The following is a 21,582-nucleotide window of genomic DNA, read 5'->3' as shown; positions in this document are numbered from 1 at the left end:
GGCTTTCTTATCTCTTCTTGCTGTTCTTTGGAACTCTGCATTCAGATGCTTATATCTCCTTTTCTTCTTTGCTTTTTTCTTCTCTTCTTTTCACAGCTATTTGTAAGGCCTCCCCAGACAGCCATTTTGCTTTTTTGCATTTCTTTTCCATGGGGATGGTCTTGATCCCTGTCTCCTGTACAATGTCACGAACCTCAGTCCATAATTCATCAGGCAGTCTATCTATCAGATCTAGGCCCTTAAATCTATTTCTCACTTCCACTGTATAATCATAAGGGATTTGATTTAGGTCATACCTGAATGGTCTAGTGGTTTTCCCTACTTTCTTCAATTTAAGTCTGAATTTGGCAATAAGGAGTTCATGATCTGAGCCATAGTCAGCTCCTGGTCTTATTTTTGCTGACTGTATAGAGCTTCTCCATCTTTGGCTGCAAAGAATATAATCAGTCTGATTTCGGTGTTGACCATCTGGTGATGTCCATGTATAGAGTCTTCTCTTGTGTTGTTGGAAGAGGATGTTTGTTATGACCAGTGCATTTTCTTGGCAAAACTCTATTAGTCTTTGCCCTGCCTCATTCCATATTCCAAGGCCAAATTGCCTGTTACTCCAGGTGTTTCTTGACTTCCTACTTGTGCATTCCAGCCCCGTATAATGAAAAGGACATCTTTTTTGTATATTGAGCAACTTTTTTGCAGTTTCTCGTGTTCTGTGGCTTACAGTGCTTTTCAGTGACTGACTCTTGGCCATTTTGTGGTTTTCCTTTTTTCTGGTCCATTAGATGTCCCGTTGCTTCTCTCTCCTTTCTCCCACAGTGTCGATCCAAGGCAGGTCTTTGGGATTATAGTTGGTCTGTCTTTATCTGCTTATGTTTTGGGGGTTGTGGAGATAACCTCTTACCTGGTTTTGTTGTAAATGTTGATTGTGAACTTTTGGTTTTGATGTTCGATTGTTGTTTTACTTTCAGATATTGAGAGTTTTAAAAACTATGCTGCTGATTGTGGCAGTCTTTCCAGAATCCTCTGCCTATTGAAAATTCTTAAAGCAGGTGTTTTCTTAGAGGTACAGATGGTGCATCAATAAGAATTATAAAAATCTTGTTCCTTAAAATTAAAAATTAGGTCAAAGAGAAATTTCTAATATTATTATGTGATAGAATTCAGAACAAAAAATGTTTACTACCTTTTATTAATTGATTGTATTCCAGGGAGGTTGTTTTAGGACCAAATTTTAAAAGAAAGAAACTCCAGTTATTTGCACAAGGATGTTGGTTGATTTTTTAAAATCAGTGTAATTTGCTATATAATTTATATTTCATAATTGACTAAATTTAGCACATTTTGACAAATACAGTTGCACAGTCATTATCATAGTCATGAGTTTTATCGTGCTCAGAAGTTATCTGATTTACCTTTTTCAGCTAATCCTTTTTTTCTCCCTTCCTGGCCCCTCTGCAACCACTGATCTGTTTTTGTCACTATACTTTTACTTTTTCAGAATTTTATATAATGGGATTATACAGCGTATAATCTTTTGTGTCCAGCTCTTTTCCCTTAAGTGATTATTCATGTTTCTGTAGTATTATGTTTACTGAGTGATGACCATTTCAAACCTGAATGCTGCATCAGGACCTTTGAGAGCAAAGTAGCCTAGAAATGAAAGGGTTCAGAAATAGCTGTAACCCTCTGTAGATATATCCCTGCCCTCAGCCCTCACAGTCTGGTTGGGCAAATGTGTTTATACATGTAATTTTAACAAATGTAATCTCACCCAGTCCTTGAGAAATACAGAAGGGAATAATTTTATTCATAAAATCTCTGTAATAGAAATGTGAGCAACTTTAAATCTCCAGACAGAATCTTATATGGAATCCTAACATATGAAACATAGAAATTATATTTAATTACTTTCAACATCAAGTGTTACCTTTTTCTATTTTACTCCTTTTTAATCTTAAATATTATATTATCTCCTTTGTTTTTTTGTCTCCTTCCTCAACTTTCTAGTGAAGTTGAAACTTTTCATTTTTTTGGTATATTTCTTTGGAGTTTTTATTTTTCTTGGAGGCTCATTTTTAAGAGTATGTGTTGAAACTCCTAACTCTTTTCAGAGTAGTTTGTATTTTCCTTTGTTTGTATGCTTTAATGCTTCTATCTTTATGTAGAAAAAAAAGTTTGTAGACTCTTGATCTTTTTATCAGCTCTCTTACTGCTTTTAAACTTAAAACTACTTCTCTATCCAAATATCAGATAGTATTCTATATTTTGTTTGTTTCATTGTGGCTTACATTTTTACATTTAAATTGACTGGAGTTTCTGTTTATATAACATCTTTTTCTTTTTTTTTGAGGATGGAAATGGAGTTGTTCGTGGTTACTACTTATCTGTGTTTCTGGAACTTTCAGCTGGCTTGCCAGAAACTTCCAAGTAAGACATACAATTAAGTAACAAACTTTAGTGTGGGTTTACATACCTTCTTAGCATTTTTCATTAACTACTTTTGTTAACTAATATATTTTATCTGTTAAGATATTATACCAGTATGGAATCTCTGGCATAGTATGTTGGCATAGACTGTCAGTTCTCAAATTATATGGCATCAGGACTCTGTACTCTTAAATTTTATTGGGAAATCCAAAGAATTTTTCTTTATATGGGTTTATCTGTTGATATTATCTGAATTAGAAATTAAAACAAAAAATTTAAAATTTTTGTTAATTCACTTTAAAGTGATAATAAACCTATTACATATTAGCATAAATAACATTTTCTTAGAGAATAACTTTTTCTAAAGCAAAATAATATTTGGTGAGAAAACGTATTGTAAAAAACCTCTTAATGTATGGCTTTTCAGTTTACTGTAATAAGTTGTTTGGGTTGAAGTATATATAAATCTCGCCTGATGGGTTTTGAATTTCATACGTAGTTAGGAAAGGTTTTTTACAGTGAGATACAGTTCACATGCCACATGGAAGTGTTAGTTGCACACTTGTGTCCAACTCTTTGCAACCCCATGGACTGTAGCCCTACAGGCTCCTCTGTCCATGGAATTCTCCAGGCAGGATTGGAGTGGGTAGCCATGCCCTTCTCCAGGGGATCTTCCTGCCATCTGAGCCACCAGGGAACCATACCGTAAAGTTCATACCATAAAGTTCATCATATAAATATAAGTGTAGAATTCAGTAGATTTTAGTATATTCATTGAGTTCGACAGCTATCACCATATCTAATTTCAGAACATTTTCTTTCTTTCTTTTTTTTTAATTTTTTGGCCATGCCTCATGGCATGTGGAATCTTAGTTCCCCAACGAGGGAGCAAACCTGTGCTCCCACACTGGAAGCACAGAATCTTAACCACTGCTGCCAGGGATTTCTGCAGAACATTTTCATCATCCCACAAAGCAACACTGTACTTCTTAGCAATCACTTCCCCTTCCCACCCAGTTCCTGGCAGCCCTAATCTACTTTTTGTTAGGGAGGAACACTTTAAAAAGCAGTTTTAGATAATTGTGAATCATCATTGATATTACCCCAAAATTGAACAAGTGCTTGTTTGTTAAATGTAATTTGTAGTATGAAATCTGGAACCATATAAGTGAATTTTATTTCACTCTGTTACACCATAATCTGTTGGTTTGAATTGAGATATGTGCTTCCAGTTATGGCATAATAGTGATAACCCTTTCTTCTATAACAACCAAAAAGAAAAACATTTTCTAGACACCAGACCTGAGGCAACAAATGAAAGCAATCCGAGAGACAGGAAATAAATCGTATCTATGATTGCCTTACTTAACCTTGAGAGAGTTTTCAGGCCATAACACATGGAGGCAGAAATGCAAGAGTCTGGCTAACTCCTTGAGTTGAGGAGACAGTGCTGAGTGTCCAGGAAGACCAGCACACCTAGAGTGCAGTGGACAGAATACCAGAAGAGAGATCTGGACAAAGAGCTCCAGAGATTTGTAAGGCGTTCTCTTCAAATATGAGAAGGGCACGGCAACCTACTCCAATGTTCTTACCTGGAGATCCCATGGACAGAGAAGCTAGGTGGGCTCTAGTGTATGGGCTCGCAAAGAGTCGGTCACAACTCAGTGACTAACACACACTCCTCAAATATTCTGTAGAGTATTGAGCAGAGCCTGCAGGTAAAAAACCTACCTGAGGTTGGGGGAAGGACCATCTGGGAAGGTTTAGAGGGAGTGGTGCCTGGTGCCTCGTACAGGGCCAGTAATTGTGTTTGTTCCTATCACTGTAATGGTAACTTCTGATCCATGGGGCATTGAATGAAGTACACAGGACATTTTTGCCTCCCTAGTGGAGAACAGTCCTAGACTGGGCATTACTCCAGACCCATCTAACAAGTAAAAGCAAGACCTGGAAGAACTAAATTGTTTCCAGGTAACCTAACAGCAGTCTAGAGCAGAGCTCAAGAAAACTGATAAGATTACAAAAATATCCAGCACCCAACAAAGCTAAGGTTACATTATCTGTTATTCAATCAAAGATTAATTGGCATGCAAAGAGGCACGAAGACATAACCAGTACTGAGGAGAGTGATCAGTTGATTTGAGCAAGAACTGTTTTTTTTTTTTTTTTTAAATGTGAGTTATATCTATTGGTATTTTATGAATTATAAATTAAAACATTAAAAAAATTAATTTACTTACGATAATAAACTAATTGCATATTAGCATAAATTATATTTCTATGAATAGTAACTCTAAAACAAAACAATATTTGATGAGAAAACTTGTATTGTTTTGCATTTTTGGAAATCTTTGTATGGCTTAAAAAGACAACTAGGTTCTCATGTGAGAATTAGGAGAAAATATTTTTCTCAGTTTTTATAACTACACTCCATTTCTTCAAAAGTTGAATAGAGATATGGAAGATACAAAAAATTCATACTGAACTTATTGAGAATGAACTAACTATATTTGAAATGAAGAATACACTGGATGGCATGAATGATAGATTAGATACTACAGAAGAAAGGATTAACTGATTAATTAATTAAGAAAAGATTAATTAATGAATTAATGGACCTGAAGGCATTAGCTATAGAAACTATTCAAAATGTGAACATAGAGAATAGAATTCCAAAACTATAAAACAACTTTAAGTAGCTTAATGTACAAATATCTGGAGTCCTGGAAGAAGGGGATGGGAAGGAAAAAGTAAATACTTTCCAAACTTGATAAAAGCTTTAAGCCCATGGATCCAGAAGTTTAGTGAACTATAAGCACATGAAACATGAAGGAAACATCAAAGCACATCATAATCAAATTGCTTAAAACCAATGGTAAACAAAATATCTTAAACTGGCAGTGAAAAAAAAGTCATTAAATTTAGAGGCACAAAGGTAAGGGTGAAATCAGGTTTCTCACTGGAAACAATACAAGTGAAATGATAATATAGCAACATTTTAAAAAGATTGAAAGAAACTAACATTAACCTAGAATTTTATAATTGGCAAGAATATATTTTAAAAAATACAGTGAAACTAAGACATTTTCAGATCTGAACTATAAGAAATGTTCAAGTACATGCTTCAGACAGGGTATATAATACCAGGTGAACCTCTGAATTTAAACAAAGAAATGAAGAGTACCAGAAATGGAAATTACTTGGGTAAATAAAGTTTTTCTTCTATTACTGAAGTAATTTTAAGTGATAATTGACAATATAATAAAGAACAGTAGCATTATATTTCGGGGTTTTTAACATATTTAGAAGCAAAATTCACAACGAAAACAGCTATATAAAGGCCAAAAGAGGAACTTCCTAGGTGGTCCTGTAGTTAAAATCTGCCTGCCAATCTTGGAGACATGGGTTTGATCCCTGGTCCTGGAAGGTCCTACATGCCACAGAGCAGCTGACCCCGTGCACCACAGCCACTGAGCTTACGCTCTAGAGCCCATGAGCCGCAACTACTGAAGCCTTCACGCCTCGAGCACGTGCTCTGCAGCAAAAGAAGCCACCACACGGAGAAGCCAGTGCACAGGAGACGCCCCTGCTCACCGCACCTAGAGAGAGCCTGTGTGCAGCAGTGAAGACCCAGCTAAACCAGAAATAAACAAATAATTGTTTTCAAAGGCCAAACGATTAAAGCATGGAAGTATAATGTAAGATTCTGACACTATATGTAAAATGGTATAATAACAATTAAAGCTAGACTGTGATACATTAAAGATACATACTATCCTATTATTTTTTCTTGCCTCTTGTAACAAATTACCAGAAATTTGGCAGCTTAAAACAACAGATAACATTTCCCTCACATTTCTGGAGGCCAAAAATCCAAAAACCATTGCTAGGCCAAAATCAGAGCTTCAGTAGAGTTGTGCTAGCTCCAGTTACACTAAGGGAGATCTGTTTCTTGCCTTTTTCAACTTTTGCTTACTGCCAGCATTCTTGGGCTTATGACAGTGTCACTCCTATCTCTGCCTTTGGTCACGTTGCCTTACCTTTTTTTTATCTCTGTCAGATCTTCCTCTGCTTTTGTCTTACAGTAACATTTATGGTTACATTTAGGGTGTACGTGGATTTTCCAGGACAGTCCCCTCATCTCAGGATCCTTGGCTTAATTGCAGCTGTGTATTCCCAGTCACAGGTTCTGAGAATTAAGATGTCAATACCTTGGGGATACTGTTCAGCCTCCCATAACTATAAACTATAAAGCCACTGCTAAAATGACAGAGATGTTTAGTTTATAAAGCAGTGGTGGGGATAAAATTGAACCAAATCTTAGACTTAAAGCAGGCAGGAAAAGATAAGTGGTAACAAAACACAGATGGGAGGAATAGCAAGATGTGGCACCGTAAATGGTCTAAACACCCCAAATAAAAAGTAGAAATTGTCAGATTGGCTAGAATACCAAAACTCAAGTGTATGCCAAACCTAAGAAATATGCTTTAAATGTAAAGATATACCATGCTAATCAAAACCAAGTTGGAGATGTTACTTTAATATCCAAGTAGATTTCAAAGGAAAGCATATTACCAGAGATAAAGAAGTTTATTTCACAGTGATAAAAGGATCAGTTAATGAAGAGGATATTCAATGATTATAAATATTTCTGTTTATACTCTGGTAACAGATTTTGAAAATGCACAAAGCAAAAACTGATAGAAGTATAAGAAGAAATAGAACTTCTTCTCTCAGTTGATACAGCAGGTAGGCAGAAAATCATCAAGGATATAGTAAATCTGGATAGCCCTGTCACCCAGCCTGACTTGCTGGATATTTATAGACTCTTTGATCCAACAGTAGCAGAATGCAAATTATCCTTAAGTGTGCACAAAATATTTACCAAGAAAGACCATATTCTGGAACGTAAAATATGTCTGAAAAAATTCAAAAATATTCAAATCATTGAGGTTTTTTTTTTAACTGTAATGAATTCAGTTTAGCTATTTGTAATAGATATTTTAAAAATCTGACATAGTTGAAAAGTAAATAACATACTTCTAAATAACGCCTGGATCCAAGAGGAAATCATAATAGATTTTTAAAAAGTTTTTTGAACTGGAGTGAAAACACAGCATACCAGAATTTGTAGTATGTTGCTAAAGCAATAGGTAAGGGAAAATTTATATGACTAAATGCCCATATAAGTGAAAAGCAGAAAGGCCTTAAATAAATGTCAGTGTCTGTCTTAATAAACTAGAAAAAAGAACAAGTTAAATGAAAAGTAAACGGAATAAAAATAGTAACAAAGATAAAAAATACAATGAAATAAACATGCAGTAGAGAAAATCATTGAAATCTAAAGGATAACATTTAAAGTCTAACACTGTATAACTGAAGATATATAATAAAGCCATAGTATTAGCGTAATACAACATCATATTAGCGTAAGAGAAAGATGATCAATGGAATATACAGATCTCCTTCATGATCTGAAAGTAGAGCAGTTCTCTGAAACCTTTTGTAAGATGAAATGGCATCAAGTGAAGAAACAATTACCTTGAGACATACCTGCTAATGGATGCACAGAATATTAAAGGATAAAGTATATATGCTTACAGATACAGTTCAAAGCTATGGCAGCTTGATACTGAGATACTGAGTATAGTTCCTTGGGAAGGAGGTTGGTGGTGACACTCTTGCTGCTCAGAGTATGCCTCTCTAATGGCTTGCTACAAAACAAGCACTGAATGCTATTTTCACTTTTCAGCTGTTTTTGTTTTTTTTTCAAAGTGAAATTTTTCTTGGTTAGCAAAAACAAGTACTAGTGTAGACCCTTTTGTAAAAAGTAAAGTGACGGAAAGAGAATGTTAAAAAATTGGGGATACCTGTGTTACAATTCCAGAAATAAATGCACTTTCATTAGGAAATTAGTGGTTGAAAAAGATGCAAAGACAGTGCTCTGGGGAAGGTGTAATCTTTTCAACAAATTGCGCTTCAACATTTAGATGTTCATATACAAAAAATGGAACTCGGATCCATACCTCACACTATATACTTAAACTAACTGAAAATTGTTCCTAGACCTAGATTTAAATTGTAAAATAATAAAACTTGCTGGAGATAACACAAGAGGAAATGTACTTTTGTCTTGGGCATCGTTATTTTAGTTAAAATGCAAAAGCACAATCCACAAAAGAAACACATTTGTAAATTAGACTTCATGGGAATTATAAAGTTGTCTTCCTCAGATTATGTGGAGTTGTACTGATAATAAATAAACAAGGTCCCTTCCCCATAGTGGCAAAAAGTTCGTGCGACACCCCATAAAGAAGGTATATACATGGCAAAATAAGCCTGTGTAAGGTGTTTATAGCATTAGTCATTAGGGAAACACATTTATCTACAAAACAATACTACCGTGTCCTATTAGAGTAGCTATAATTCCAAAGATCATACCACGTGTTGGCAAGAATGTAGAGAAATCTGAAGTCTTAGAATATAGAGAAATCTGAAGTCTTAGATGCTTCTGGTGGGAATATAAAACGATACAATGACTTCTGTAAACAAGTTGGTGTAAACAAGTCATACACTTCTGTATGACTCAGTCAAACCACTCTTAGATATTTACCTCAGAGAAAAGGAACTAGATATCCAACAAAGTCTTATAGAAATGTTCATAATAACTACATTTTGAATAGCTAAGTAAAATCAACCCTAATGGCCAGCAACAGATAAATAAGCAAATTTTGCTATGGCTAGACGATGAAATAAAACTTAGCAATAAAAAATAATGAACTGTTGACACATGTGACAATAGGACTTTTAAATTATTTTAAATGAAAGGAGCCAGATTAAAAAGAGCACATATGAATGATTCTATTTATATAAACCTCTAGAAAAATGCAGACTAATCTATAGTGACAGTGCAGATGTCTGGTTGCTGAGAGATGAGGCAGGCTGGGCTGAGGTTGGTTGGAAGGTGTAGGGAGAAGGTAAGAGAATTATGCGAGGCAGAGGGGACTTGGTATGGTGGATATGTGTTTTGGTTGCTGTACTGGTGATGGTTTTATGGATATATATAAATATGTGTCTGACTTACCAATTATACACTTAAGTTCCATGTCATTAAAACTTTTTGTTTATGGCTGTGCTAAGTCTTCCTTGCTGCTCAGGCTTTTTCTCTAGTTGTGGCGGGGGGGCTCCTCTCTCTGTGCAGGCTTCTCATTGTGGCGGTTTCTTTTGTTGTAGAGCATGAGCTCTAGGGTGTGGGCTTCAATAGTTGCAGCTTGCGATCTCCATCGAGAACACAGGCGCTCAACATTGTGGCTTGCGGGCTAAGTTGCTCCGCCACATGTGGGATCTTCCTGAACCAGGGATCGAACCTGTATCCTCTGCATTGCAAGTTTGATTCTTAATCACTGGACCACCAGAAAAGGCCCATTTCATTAAAACTTTTATTCAGAAAAACAATTAAAACTTGATTGGCCTGTCTTAACACTTTGCATGGATCTTTTACTCATGTATGACTTTGTAACACTCTGGGTTAATCATTTAGAAAATAATTTTTTACTAAATACAGTTGATACATTTCATTATGCAGTATCAGTCACATTCGTTGATAGCACCGTTTTCATAATAAAAGTCTTAAAGTATTGAAAAGCTTTTAAGTTCATGTGGTACGTACAAGTTTTCCAGGATTATGGTTTTCTTTCCTTTTTTTTTTTTTTTTTTGCTTGAAAGTGTGTTTTATCACTGGCAACAGATACTGGCAGTTCTTTGCCTTAGTTATTTTGGTCCAGAACTTGTCTGCCCAGTATCTACAACCGAATAACTATTGTTTGTCAGTTCTTTCAGTTTGTTTCACAAAAAAGTGACTGATCTTGGAACTCAGTTGAACAAAGTGGTTTTTTCGAAGGCAACCATTGTAGCATAAGTACTTTTTGTATGTTTCCCATTTGTGACACCAAGTGTTGAGGTTTAATACCATTTGTCATTTTTACTACTTCTTCAAAGATACTCCCCCCCCCCTCCTGAAAATATGTAGCAGTGAATAGTATGATTACTAGTACATTTTAACTATCATTGCTTTTGCACCATTAGTGAAAATGTCAAACACAGTGAAAAAGGCAAATAACATCTTAGCATTATTACAAAGATTGGTTTTGACTTTTTGGATTGCTGAAAGAATCATAGGAACTGACCCCCAATAGCACAACCTCTGACATAGACTAACCTTAATGCAGAACATTCTTGCCACCACTCGTGAGTCAAGCTATGAATAAAGCTGGTAGTATAGAAAGGATTCTGGCCTCTGAGTTGTAACTATTAATATATTTTAGTCATAACTCTGTCCCAGATCTGTGATCTGAAGCCGTGGACTGTTGCTATTGGACCTGTATTGTTGCTATAATAGCTAACATCTGCCCAGGGACGGTGGAGCCTGGGGGGCTGCCGTCTATGGGCTCGCACAGAGTCGGACACGACGGAAGCGACTTAGCAGCAGAAGCTGAGTGTATACTTTGTGCTCTGCACTTTGCCTTATATAACTCATTTTGCTTTACTACCACCTCATGTGCTGTCACTGCTATTATCACTCCCATTTTACAGATGGAAGTATAACAGCTAAGTTATTCACTTAAGTTCAGCATTGTTAAAATGCAGTCTGTTTAACATAGATTTTTCTTTCTCTGTATTCTTTGTTCTTAACCACCAGATTTGTAATTGGAAGGTGGTTGATCATGGACAAAATTATAAGAAGTTTAGTCATTATAGGATTTTGTTCATAACCCTGTTGCTACCATTAATCTTGGTTCTCTTCTTGTCTCTTGACTATTTTCTGATCTGTAGATAGGCATAACTCAGAGATATTGCAGGTTTGGTTCTAGACCACTGCAATAAAGCAAGTCACATCAAAGTTATGTTTATAGTATATTAAGTGTGCGATAGTATGTCTCAGAAAACAGTATACATATCTAATTTAAAATACCTTATTGCTATAAAATGCAAACAATCCCTGAGTCATCAGTGGGTCATAATTCTTTGCTGGTATTTGGTGGCTGTTGTCTGATCAGGGTAGTGATTGCTACAGGCTAGGGTGGGTGTAGCAACTTCTTTAAATAAGGTAACAGTAAAGTTTGCAGCATTGATTGACTTGTCCTCTCATGTGTGGTTTCTCTGTAGCATGCAGTGCTGTTTGATAGCATGTTACTCACAGTAGAACTTGTTTCAGATTTGGAGTCAATCCTCTCAAATCCTGACTTTGCTTTATCAACTATTGTTGCCCTACTTTTTTGTGACCCTGTGGATTATAGCCCGCCATGCTCCTCTGTGCATGGGATTTTCCAGGCAAGAATACTAGAGTGGATTGCCATTTCCTTCACCAGTGCTTTATCAACTAAATTTATGTAATATTCTAAATCCTTTGTTATCATTTCAATAATCTTCACAGTATCTTTACCTGTAGTAGGTTGTGTCTCAAGAAACCTTTTTTTTTCTCATTCATAGAAAGTAGCTCCTCATCCATTAAAGTTTTATGGAGATGGTAGCAGCTCAGTCACATCTTCAGGCTCTACTTCTGATTCTAATTCTCTCGCTGTTTCTGCCATGTCTGCAGTTACTTCCTCCACTGAGATCTTCAACCCCTTAAAGTCTTTTGTGAGGTTTGGAGTCAAGTTCTTTCAAAGTCCTCCTAATGTTGATTTTTCCAACCTCTTCCCACAAATCATGAATGGTCTTTTTGGCATCTAGAATGGTTAAACCTTTCCAGGTTTTCAATTTACTTTACCTGGATCCATCAGAGCAATTACTACAGCAGTTATTGCCTTATGAAATATATTTCTTAATTAATAAGAGTTGAAAGTCAAAATCACTCCTTATCTGTGGGCCACAGAATGGATGTGCGTGAGCAGGCCTGAAAGCAACATCAGTTTTGTACATCTCCATCAGAGCTCTTGGGTGCCCAGGTGCATTGTCAGTGAGCAGTAATACTTTGCAAAAAGTTTTTTTTTCCAGAGCAGTAAATCTCAACAGTGGGCTTAAAATATTCAGTTAACCACAGGTGAAGAGATGGGTTGTCCTCAGGCTTTGTTCTTTTTATAGAGCAAAGGCAGAGTAAGTTTAGCGTAGTTCTTAAGGGCTCTAGGGTTTTCAGAAAGGTAAATGAGCATTAGCTTCAGCTTAAAGTCACCAGCTACATCAGCTCCTGACAAAACTCAGCCTGTCCTTGGATGCTTTGAAGCCAGACAGTACTTCTGGATAGCTTGCTGCAGCTTCTATACCAGCTTCTGGTTTTATGTTATGAAGACAGCTTCGTTCCTTCAACCTCAGCAACCAGCCTCTGGTAGCTTTAAATTTTTCTTCTGCTGCCTCTTCGTCTCTCTCAGCCTTTGTGGAATTGAGACTTAGGACCTTGCTGTGGATTAGGCTTTGCCTTCGGGGAATGTTGTAGCTTGTTTGTTCTTCTATCTGGACCACTAAAACTTTCTCCATGTCATCAGTGATACAGTTTAGCTTTTTAAATTGTGTGTTTACTGGAGTAACACTTTCAGCTTCCTGTAAGAATTTTTCCTTTGCATTCGTAGCTTGGCTAACTGTTTGACACAAGTGGCCTAGCTTTCAGCCTCTCTTGGCTTTCAGCATGTCTTCCTCATTAACCTTAATCATTTCTAGCTTTTGATTTAAAATAAGACTTGAGTTTCTCTTTCACTTGAACACTTAAAGGCCATTAATTTGCCTAATTTCAGTATTGTTATATCTCAGGAATAGGGAGGCCTAAGAGAAGGAAAGAAATTGGGGAGGAGGAGCAGGGAAGACAGATGCTGATAGGTAAAGCAGTCAGAACATACACGTTTATCAGTTAAGTTTGTTGCTGGATATGGTTTGTGGCACCCCAAAACAATTCCATCAGAGGTCACTGGTCATAGATCATGATTACAGATGTAACAATAATAATGTAAAAGTTTGAAAGATTGTGAGAATTACAAACTGTGACATAGACATGAAGTGACTAAATGCTGTTGGAAAAGTGGAGCCAAATAGACTTGTTTGATGCAAGGTTGCCACAAACCTTCAATGTGTAACAGGGATATGCCTCTGAAGTACAAAAAACCAAAAGCACAGTAAAACAAGGTGTGTCTGTACCTGTGTTTCTTACCTTCCTAAGATTCTGCTCTTGCTGACAGGTAGATTTTGTGACATTTCTGTTGCTTTTGGTGCTGGTTTCATTTTGCATGCTTTTATTGTTGATATATACACTTAAGGAACTTAAAGTTTACATTATAAGTAGTAGTAATATTATCAGTGATAATGAAATACTATCATTCAGGATACTAAGGTTTAAGATTAGAATTGTGTATTTGCTAGATATTATCTGAATACCTTAATGAGAATATTCTGTTTGGGTAAAAACAGACATCTTATCATTGGGTTTTTTTTTTTTTCTTTTCTTTTTTTTGGCTGTGCTATGCAGCATGTGCTGCTGCACTCAATATGCCAGCAAATTTGGAAAACTCAAGTGGCCACAGGATTGGAAAAGGTCAGTTTGCATTACAATCCCAAAGAAAGGCAATGCCAAAGAATGCTCGAACTACTGCACAATTGCCCTCATCTCACACTCTAGCAAAATAATGCTCAAAATTCTCCAAGCCAGGCTTCAGTAGTACGTGAACCATGAACTTCCAGATGTTCAAGCTGGTTTTAGAAAAGGCAGAGGAACCAGAGATCAAATTGCCAACATCTGTTGGATCACTGAAAAAGCGAGAGAGTTCCAGAAAAACATCTACTTCTGCTTTATCGACTCTGCCAAAGCCTTTGACTGTGTGGATCACAACAAACTGTGGAAAATTCTTCAAGAGATGGGAATACCAGACCACCTGACCGGCCTCCTGAGAAATCTTTATGCAGGTCAGGAAGCAACAGTTAAGAACTGGACATGGAACAACAGACTCATTCTAAATCGGGAAAGGAGTACGTCAAGGCTGTATATTGTCACCCTGCTTATTTAACTTATATGCAGAATACATCATGAGAAATGCTGGGCTGGAAGAAGCACAAGCTGGAATCAAGATTGCTGGGAGAAATATCAATAACCTCAGATATGCAGATGACACCCTTATGGCAAAAAGCAAAGAAGAACTAAAGAGCCTCTTGATGAAAGTCAAAGAGGAGAGTGAAAAAGTTGGCTTAAAACTCAACATTCAGAAAACTAAGATCATGGCATCTGGTCCCATCACTTCATAGCAAGTAAATGGGAAACAATTGAAACAGAGACTTTATATTTTGGGGCTTCAAAATCACTGCAGATAGTGACTGCAGGCATGAAATTGAAAGACGCTTACTCCTTGGAAGAAAGGCTATGACCAATCTAGACAGCATATTAAAAAGTAGAGATTCGTCTAGTCAAAGCTATGGTTTTTCCAGTAGTCATGTATGGATGTGAGAGTCAGAGTATAAAGAAAACTGAGCGCCAAAGACTTGATGCTTTTGAACTGTGGTGTTTGAGAAGACTCTTGAGAGTCTCTTGGACTGCAAGGAGATCCAACCAGTCCATCCTAAAGGAAATCAGTCCTGGGTATTCACTGGAGGGACTGATGCTGAAACTCCAGTACTTTGGCCACCTGATGCGAAGAGTTGATTCATTGGAAAAGACCCTGATGCTGGGAAAGATTGAAGGCAGAAGGAGAAGGGAATGACAGGATGAGATGGTTGGATGGCATCACTGACTCAATGGACATGAGTTTGAGTAAGCTCTGGGAGTTGGTGATGGACAGGGAAGCCTGGCGTGCTGCAGTCCATGGAGTCACAAAGAGTCGGACATGACTGAGCGACTGAACTGACTAACTGATGCAGCATGTAGGGTCTTAGTTCCCCGACGAGGGATAGAACCTGCTTCCTCATCAGTGAAAGCACAGAGTCCTAACCCTTGGGCGACTAGGAATTTCCCTTACCTGTTAATTCTCTTTAACAGTCCAGTAAGCCTAGAGAAAAGTTTTGAATACTTTTTAAATTAATTACTGAAACATCATTCAATTATGGGATTGAGAGTTTAGCAGTGAGGTAGTTTAACTGTCAGAATATGAAGTAAAAATATAAATCATTGTATTATCTAGTAGATTTTAATAACACCTGGGACGCTGCAGAAGTACTTTGATAATTTCATTGTATGTAAATACCTTTCTCCCTGTGTGTGTTATCATTAACCTGTCTTGGCTTTGGAGGACATTTACACGTGAGTGATATCCTCAAGTTGGCTCTTAACAGTATTTACTGAGCTGACTTGTTTTAGAGAAGGAAATTTCTTTGAGTTGCTTAAGAAAAGAATAGAACTTTCCCTTGGGGAGTAATACTAATGAGACTTAAATTTTAAGTTAATGATTGTTCAGTTCACTCAGATTTTCAGTTTGATAAAAGAAAGGAATTTAAGTTGGAATATTCAAATTTGAGGTTTTAGTTTTATCTGAGATAAGGGTTGAGTTGCTTTATAAATAACATAGCTTGGATTAATTGCTATATTTAATAGAAACATAGGTGTATATCTGTCATAATTTTAAATAACTAGTGCAAGGACTTCCCTGGTGATCCAGTGGCCAAGACTCTGTGCTGCCACGCAGGGGACCCAGGTTCAATCCCTGGTTAGGGAACTATAATAGATCCTACATGCTGCAACTAAAACCCAGCCCAGCCAAATAAATAATTTTTTTTTAAAGAGAGAATTAATGCAGATAAAAGAATGATTTTTTTTCAAATACTATATGCTTTTTTGCATAATAAACCGATTTTTCAAAAATTGTTTTATATTGATTTTAAACTTAACACCTGTCTTGATCCTGGATGTATTTAATCATCTGCATGAATGTCTTTCTCCCTAGATTGTCAACATTCTTGGTTGTTTCTCTATGAATTTTGAGGTTTTAACTACTCATTTTTAAAATAGAAGTAAATTTTATTTTTTGAGATGAAATTCGTATATAAAGCATTTTTAAATACACAGTTCAGTGGAAATTAGTGTGTTTCCAGTGTTGTACAATCACCACCTCTCTCTAATTTCAGAATGTTTTCATCATCTCAGAACACCTTGTACCCATCCTTTCCTTCTCTCAATCCTAGATAATTACTATTCTGAATATTTCATATAAAAGTTCATACAGTTTGGAATCTTTTATATTTGATGTCTTTTTAGTTATTATTAGCATAGTGTTTTCAGGGTTCAACCAGTGTTGAAGCATCAAAACTTCGTTCTTTTATGTGGGTGAACAATATTCCATTGTATGTATATACCTCAATTTGTTTATCCACGCATCTGTTAATGGACATATGGATTGTTTCCATCTTTTGGCTATTATGAGTAATCCTACTATAAATATTTCATGTACAAGTTTTTATTTTTATATGGGCTTAGGTTTTCATTTCTTTTGAATATATAGCAATAGTGGAATTGCTAAGTTATATGGTAATTCTGTATTTTTAACATTCTGAGGAACTGCCAAACTGTTTTCTACAGTGGATGCATTATTTCCCGTTTTTAGATTATATTTTATAGGCATCCTAGTGAATTTGAAGTGGTATCTCATTGTGATTTTGACCTGCATTTCCTTAATGACTGGTGAGACTGAGCATCTTTTCATGTTTTGTTTTGTATTTTCCATTTGTATATATTCTTTGGAGAAAGGAGAAATGTCTATTCAAGTTCATTGTTCATTTTTAAAATAGGTTACTTGTCTCTTAATTGCTGAGTTCCAAGAATTTTCTATATATTTTTATACTAAATCCTTATCAGACATGTGATTTGAAAACTTTATTCCATTCTGTGAGTTGTCTTTTCAGTTTCTTGATAATGTCCTCTGATGCACAAAAATTTTAAGTTTTTGTGAAGTCCAAGTTACCTATTTCTTGTTCATGCTTTGGAGTCAAGTCTCTGAATCCATTGCCAAATTCGAATTCTTGAGTATTTACCCCTGTATTTTCTTCTAAGAGTTTTATAATTTTAGCCCTTGTATTTGGGTCATTGATCTATTTGGAGTTCATTTTTGTGTATGAAATTAGGAAGTTGTATATGAAATATATATATAAAATTTGCATGTAATCAGATTTCTTAGTGCCATTTGTTTTTTTGTTGTTATTGGTTTTGGTTTTAGGGGGGTTGTTTGTTTTGTTTTTTGGCTTCCCTTTGCAATTTTTGGGATCCCAGTTCCTTGGCCAGGGACTGAACCCAGCGAAAGCCTGGTCTCCCAACCACTGGACCACCAAGGAAATCCCTCAGCACCATTTGTTGAGGAAGCTTTGCTTTCCCTATTGAATCCTCTTAGAGCCTTTGTAAAATATCAGTTGCACACAGGTATTGGGGTTTATTTTTAGACATTTAGTGGCGACTCTTGTTGGTGAGAGCTGGCCTCACAACTGCAATATCTAGATAGACAAAATATAGCTTTTGCATTAGTTTGTGCCATCAATCTATTAACAATACACTGTGAGAGATACTAATATAAAAATCATTTGATCGTGCTTAAATACAGTTGACCATTGAACATAGCAGGGGTTAGGGTTACCAGTCCTCCACAGAGTCAAAAATCTGCATGTAACTTTTAATTGGTCCTTCCTTTCCTGGGTTCCTCCATATCCACAGTTCCACATTCTCGGATTCAAACAACCACAGGTTGTATAGTGCTGTAGTATTTACTATTAAAAAAATTCACATTTAAGTGGACCAGTACAGTTCAAACCTGTGTTGTTCAAGGGTCAACTGTATTTACATTCATTTGTAGGTAAAGAACTGTAATTTTTTCTTTTGCCCTTTGCAAGCAGAAATAGAAGACTAAGGTATTGGGTTTTTGTTTTTAGAGTTTATCTCCACCAAAATGGAGAAGCTTTATGGCTACTGTTGGATGTTCCTTCTGATGATCTTTTTTCACTTTTTGTTCTTGCAGTAACAGTACTTTCTGAGTAAAAATGAGTTTGAAGACTTGAAAATTTTATACTATTTAAGACATGGAAGTCTAAATGTACTGGCTTTCCCACTATATACTTACTTTCTACTAGAAAATTTTATAGGCTTGAGTTTCTGAATGCACAATTAATTTATGATAAATTGAATTAGAAAAATATAGTATTCATATTTTATTATTTATTTTAAAACTGTATTGTGGTACATCTCAAAGAAAGTGGTAGAGTATTGTGAGGAAACACTAGGTATTGGATATATGGAAAAATACATAGTGTTGCTAAAATGTGTAACCTTTAAAGTACTGTTTATACAAAATTTATTCATTTTCTAAGGTGGTACCTGCTGTAATGGTAAACACTTTTAAAGAGGGGGAAAGGACCTAGTGCTGATTATGTCATAATTCCATTCATAATACTGCTGTCATGATCCTTTCTGAAAGACACGTAGCTGTATATATCAGTAAGTTTCTTCTTAGGTACTTAATGACCTTGATGTTTTTATGTCTTTTATTCTTGCTTTAGTACCTCTATATTTATAGTCTGTTTTCAATTTTAGATATGAATATCGTGTAGAGATGGTTCATCAATCCTGCAATGATCCTACCAAAAATATCATTCGAGAATTTGCATCTGACTTTGAAGTTGGAGAATGCTGGGGTTATAATAGATTTTTCCGTTTGGACTTACTTGCAAATGAAGGATACTTGAATCGACAGAATGATACAGTGATTTTAAGGTAATAGGAAGCATTTGTATTTTGGTGTGTATCACAGGGAATAATGTCATCAGAAGTTTAAAGTCTTCACTTAACCAAGATGAATATTGTAATCTACACTAACTGTAATCTACCATGTTCTTACCCATTTAATTTCAGAAGTCCTGTGTGGTCAGTGAATAAGCTAATGAGAAATGTGTGTGACATTTAGTTAGTAATTCCATAAAAAATGGACTTACCCAGTGGCTCAGCACTAAAGAATCTGCCTGTAATGCAGGAGACCTGGGTTCAGTCCCTGGGTCGGAAAGATCCTGAGGAGGAGGGCATGGCAACCCACTCTAGTATTCTTGCCTGGAGAATCCCATGCACTGAGGAGCCTGGCAGGCTACAGTCCATAGGGTCGAAGAGTCTAACACGTCTGAAGCAACGGAGCTTGCTCACTCTCCATAAAGCGTAAACTACTATTTCCAATAAACATGGTAATGTCCCATTTATCTGTTGAAATTCTAGCAGCTTCACCATTTGGAAATTCAAGAATAACATGATATCAAGTAATTTTTTTTCCCCCACTGGAAATTTTATATTGTATTTGGATGGCTGGCTTTGTAAGCTTAGTTTCACAAAAACATTTTCAGTTTCTTCCAGATAATATCAAATTAAAAGTAAGGGAATACAGATGAAAATTGATGAAAATAAGCTAAGAGTTGGTAGTTGATGTGTCATTTACAATACAGGACAGAACATAAGCAGGGACTACAGAATTGCAACAGCCCTGTTTAATATTGGGGTACTTTTATAATTCAGTTTTGGGGCATCATTACACCCAATTTTAATTTGATGATCAAAATGAGAGCTTGAGTAGTTAAAAAAAGAAATTCAAATATGTTTTGAACTGAGAGGTTTCAGAGTGTTTAACAGTTTAAGTTTCCATCAAATAATTTTAAAAGTTCTTTTTTCCTTAAAAGAGATTTAATATGTTCTTTTTTTTTTTTATTCTGTGACTTTGTTTTTTAATTCTTAAGCCTTATATCAGACAGTTTACAAATTTGAGCTAATGACATAGCCCCTCTAATCCTGCTGAGTTGGCAAAAGCATGATTACCAATCACCGTATACAAGTAGTTCTACAGTTGCGTTTCTGAATTCCTGTTTAAGACAACCTTGAATTATAACTTAGTCTGACTTTGTGAAGAATTAACAAGAAAAGTTTGTTAACATATCTTGTCACAGGGAATTTAAAAAGCATCTGATCTTAAAGATCATCTACAGAATGTGAGGTGCTAAATGCTCTTTATTTGATGCTATACATAAACCACACTAAAATGCCTTTCATTAAGTAAAAGGCTAAATTTTAGATAGAGAATTTTAATTAAATTGGCATAGTTTATAAAACCAAAAAGATAAAGTGGACTTTGTCAGTGTATTTTCAGTCCTTGCCTTAACAGGCTGATGAACACAACTTGAAACACGTGTGACTCCTCCTCTGTTTATGAGACAGTGAAGGCACCTTTTCAGTATTTAAATATATTAATATAACCAGTTACAGAAATCTAAATATAAAACCAATCTCTTATAGGTTTTAAGAAGGAATGCACCATCTCCCTAAAAAGTTTAATATTCCTTTTTCAAGTTCAGTCATCTCTTTAGAATGGGAAAAATGATAGTACTTGTTGAACCGGAATTACTATCAAAATTCAAAAAGCTGACCATATTCGTTTAACCACAAACCAATCTTATTTAAATCAGGACTGTCCAAAAGAATTATTCCATCAGCCGTTCATAATCTGAATTCTAGTGTATGAGTCAATTTAAATATGGTACACATAAAAAGTCATGAGACACTTCTGATTCATAATAAATAAGGCAGTGGCTACCTATTACTCATTGGTAGCTTTTTTGAGATAAGCTATCAAGTCCTCCCTCTCTCCCTTCTTCTTAATGCCAGCAAAGATCATCTTTGTTCCAGGGATGTACTTCTTGGGATTCTCCAAGTACTCCATCAGCGTCTCCTCTCCCCAGGTGATACCTTTGTTCTTGTTGGCGTCTGTGTAAGAGAATCCAGGAGCCTGACCTGACTTTCGCCCAAACAGACCATGGAGGTTTGGCCCAGTCTTGTGCTTGCCTCCCTTTTCCACAGTATGGCACTGGGCACACTTCTGAACAAAAATCTTCTTGCCCTTCTCAACATCACCCATTTTTAAATCGTTCTTCCTCTGTGCGCGACTGAGAAGTTCCCGCTCACAAGCCGAACGTCCCGCTTTCTAATAATATGTTCTTAAATTTTGTTTATTTTGATTTCTTTTCCTTGAGCATGCTGGATGAGTTGCTATTATATCACCCTTTACTGTTCTTCATAACTTTCCTGGAAGAATAAGAAACTGAAAGAAAGGATTGCATTTTGAATATAGAAAGTAATTCATGTTTTTGTCATCTTTTCTTTGGGGAGATTACTTTACTATCATTGTATAACTTTTAGGTTCTCTTATTCACCAAAAGGAGTAATTTGCTGCTGTTTCATAATTT

The 21,582-nt window shown here is 35.9% G+C and overlaps 2 protein-coding genes across 8 annotated transcripts in view; one reads left to right on the top strand and one right to left on the bottom strand.

Moving 5' to 3' along the window:
- The window catches only part of TRIM37 (tripartite motif containing 37), a 151,135-nt gene that overhangs the window by 55,664 nt on the left and 73,889 nt on the right, over positions 1-21,582 (top strand). For 3 of the 7 annotated variants that reach the window (XM_061390156.1, XM_061390155.1, XM_061390157.1), the window contains exons 12-14: positions 2,348-2,424; positions 13,877-13,942; positions 18,902-19,081. In XM_061390156.1, coding sequence (XP_061246140.1) covers positions 2,348-2,424; positions 13,877-13,942; positions 18,902-19,081 — 323 coding nt within the window. The remainder of the gene's footprint in view (positions 1-2,347; positions 2,425-13,876; positions 13,943-18,901; positions 19,082-21,582) is intronic. The other 4 variants (XM_061390160.1, XM_061390159.1, XM_061390158.1 and 1 more) reach the window with 2 other exon arrangements.
- Positions 20,532-21,299, bottom strand: LOC133231697 (cytochrome c-like). Its single transcript, XM_061390174.1, has one exon. It carries the CDS (start codon positions 21,252-21,254, stop codon positions 20,937-20,939), a length of 318 nt encoding a protein of 105 aa, XP_061246158.1. The 5' UTR covers positions 21,255-21,299; the 3' UTR covers positions 20,532-20,936.

Source organism: Bos javanicus, chromosome 19, assembly GCF_032452875.1.
Source record: "Bos javanicus breed banteng chromosome 19, ARS-OSU_banteng_1.0, whole genome shotgun sequence".
Taxonomy (NCBI): Eukaryota; Metazoa; Chordata; class Mammalia; order Artiodactyla; family Bovidae; genus Bos; species Bos javanicus.
Note: the sequence above shows the minus strand (reverse complement) of the source record. Positions and strands in the feature narration are given on the sequence as shown.

Bases quoted from the DNA above. Each gene is read 5' to 3' on its own strand.
- LOC133231697 (XM_061390174.1), bottom strand. From the start codon at position 21,254: ATGGGTGATGTTGAGAAGGGCAAGAAGATTTTTGTTCAGAAGTGTGCC.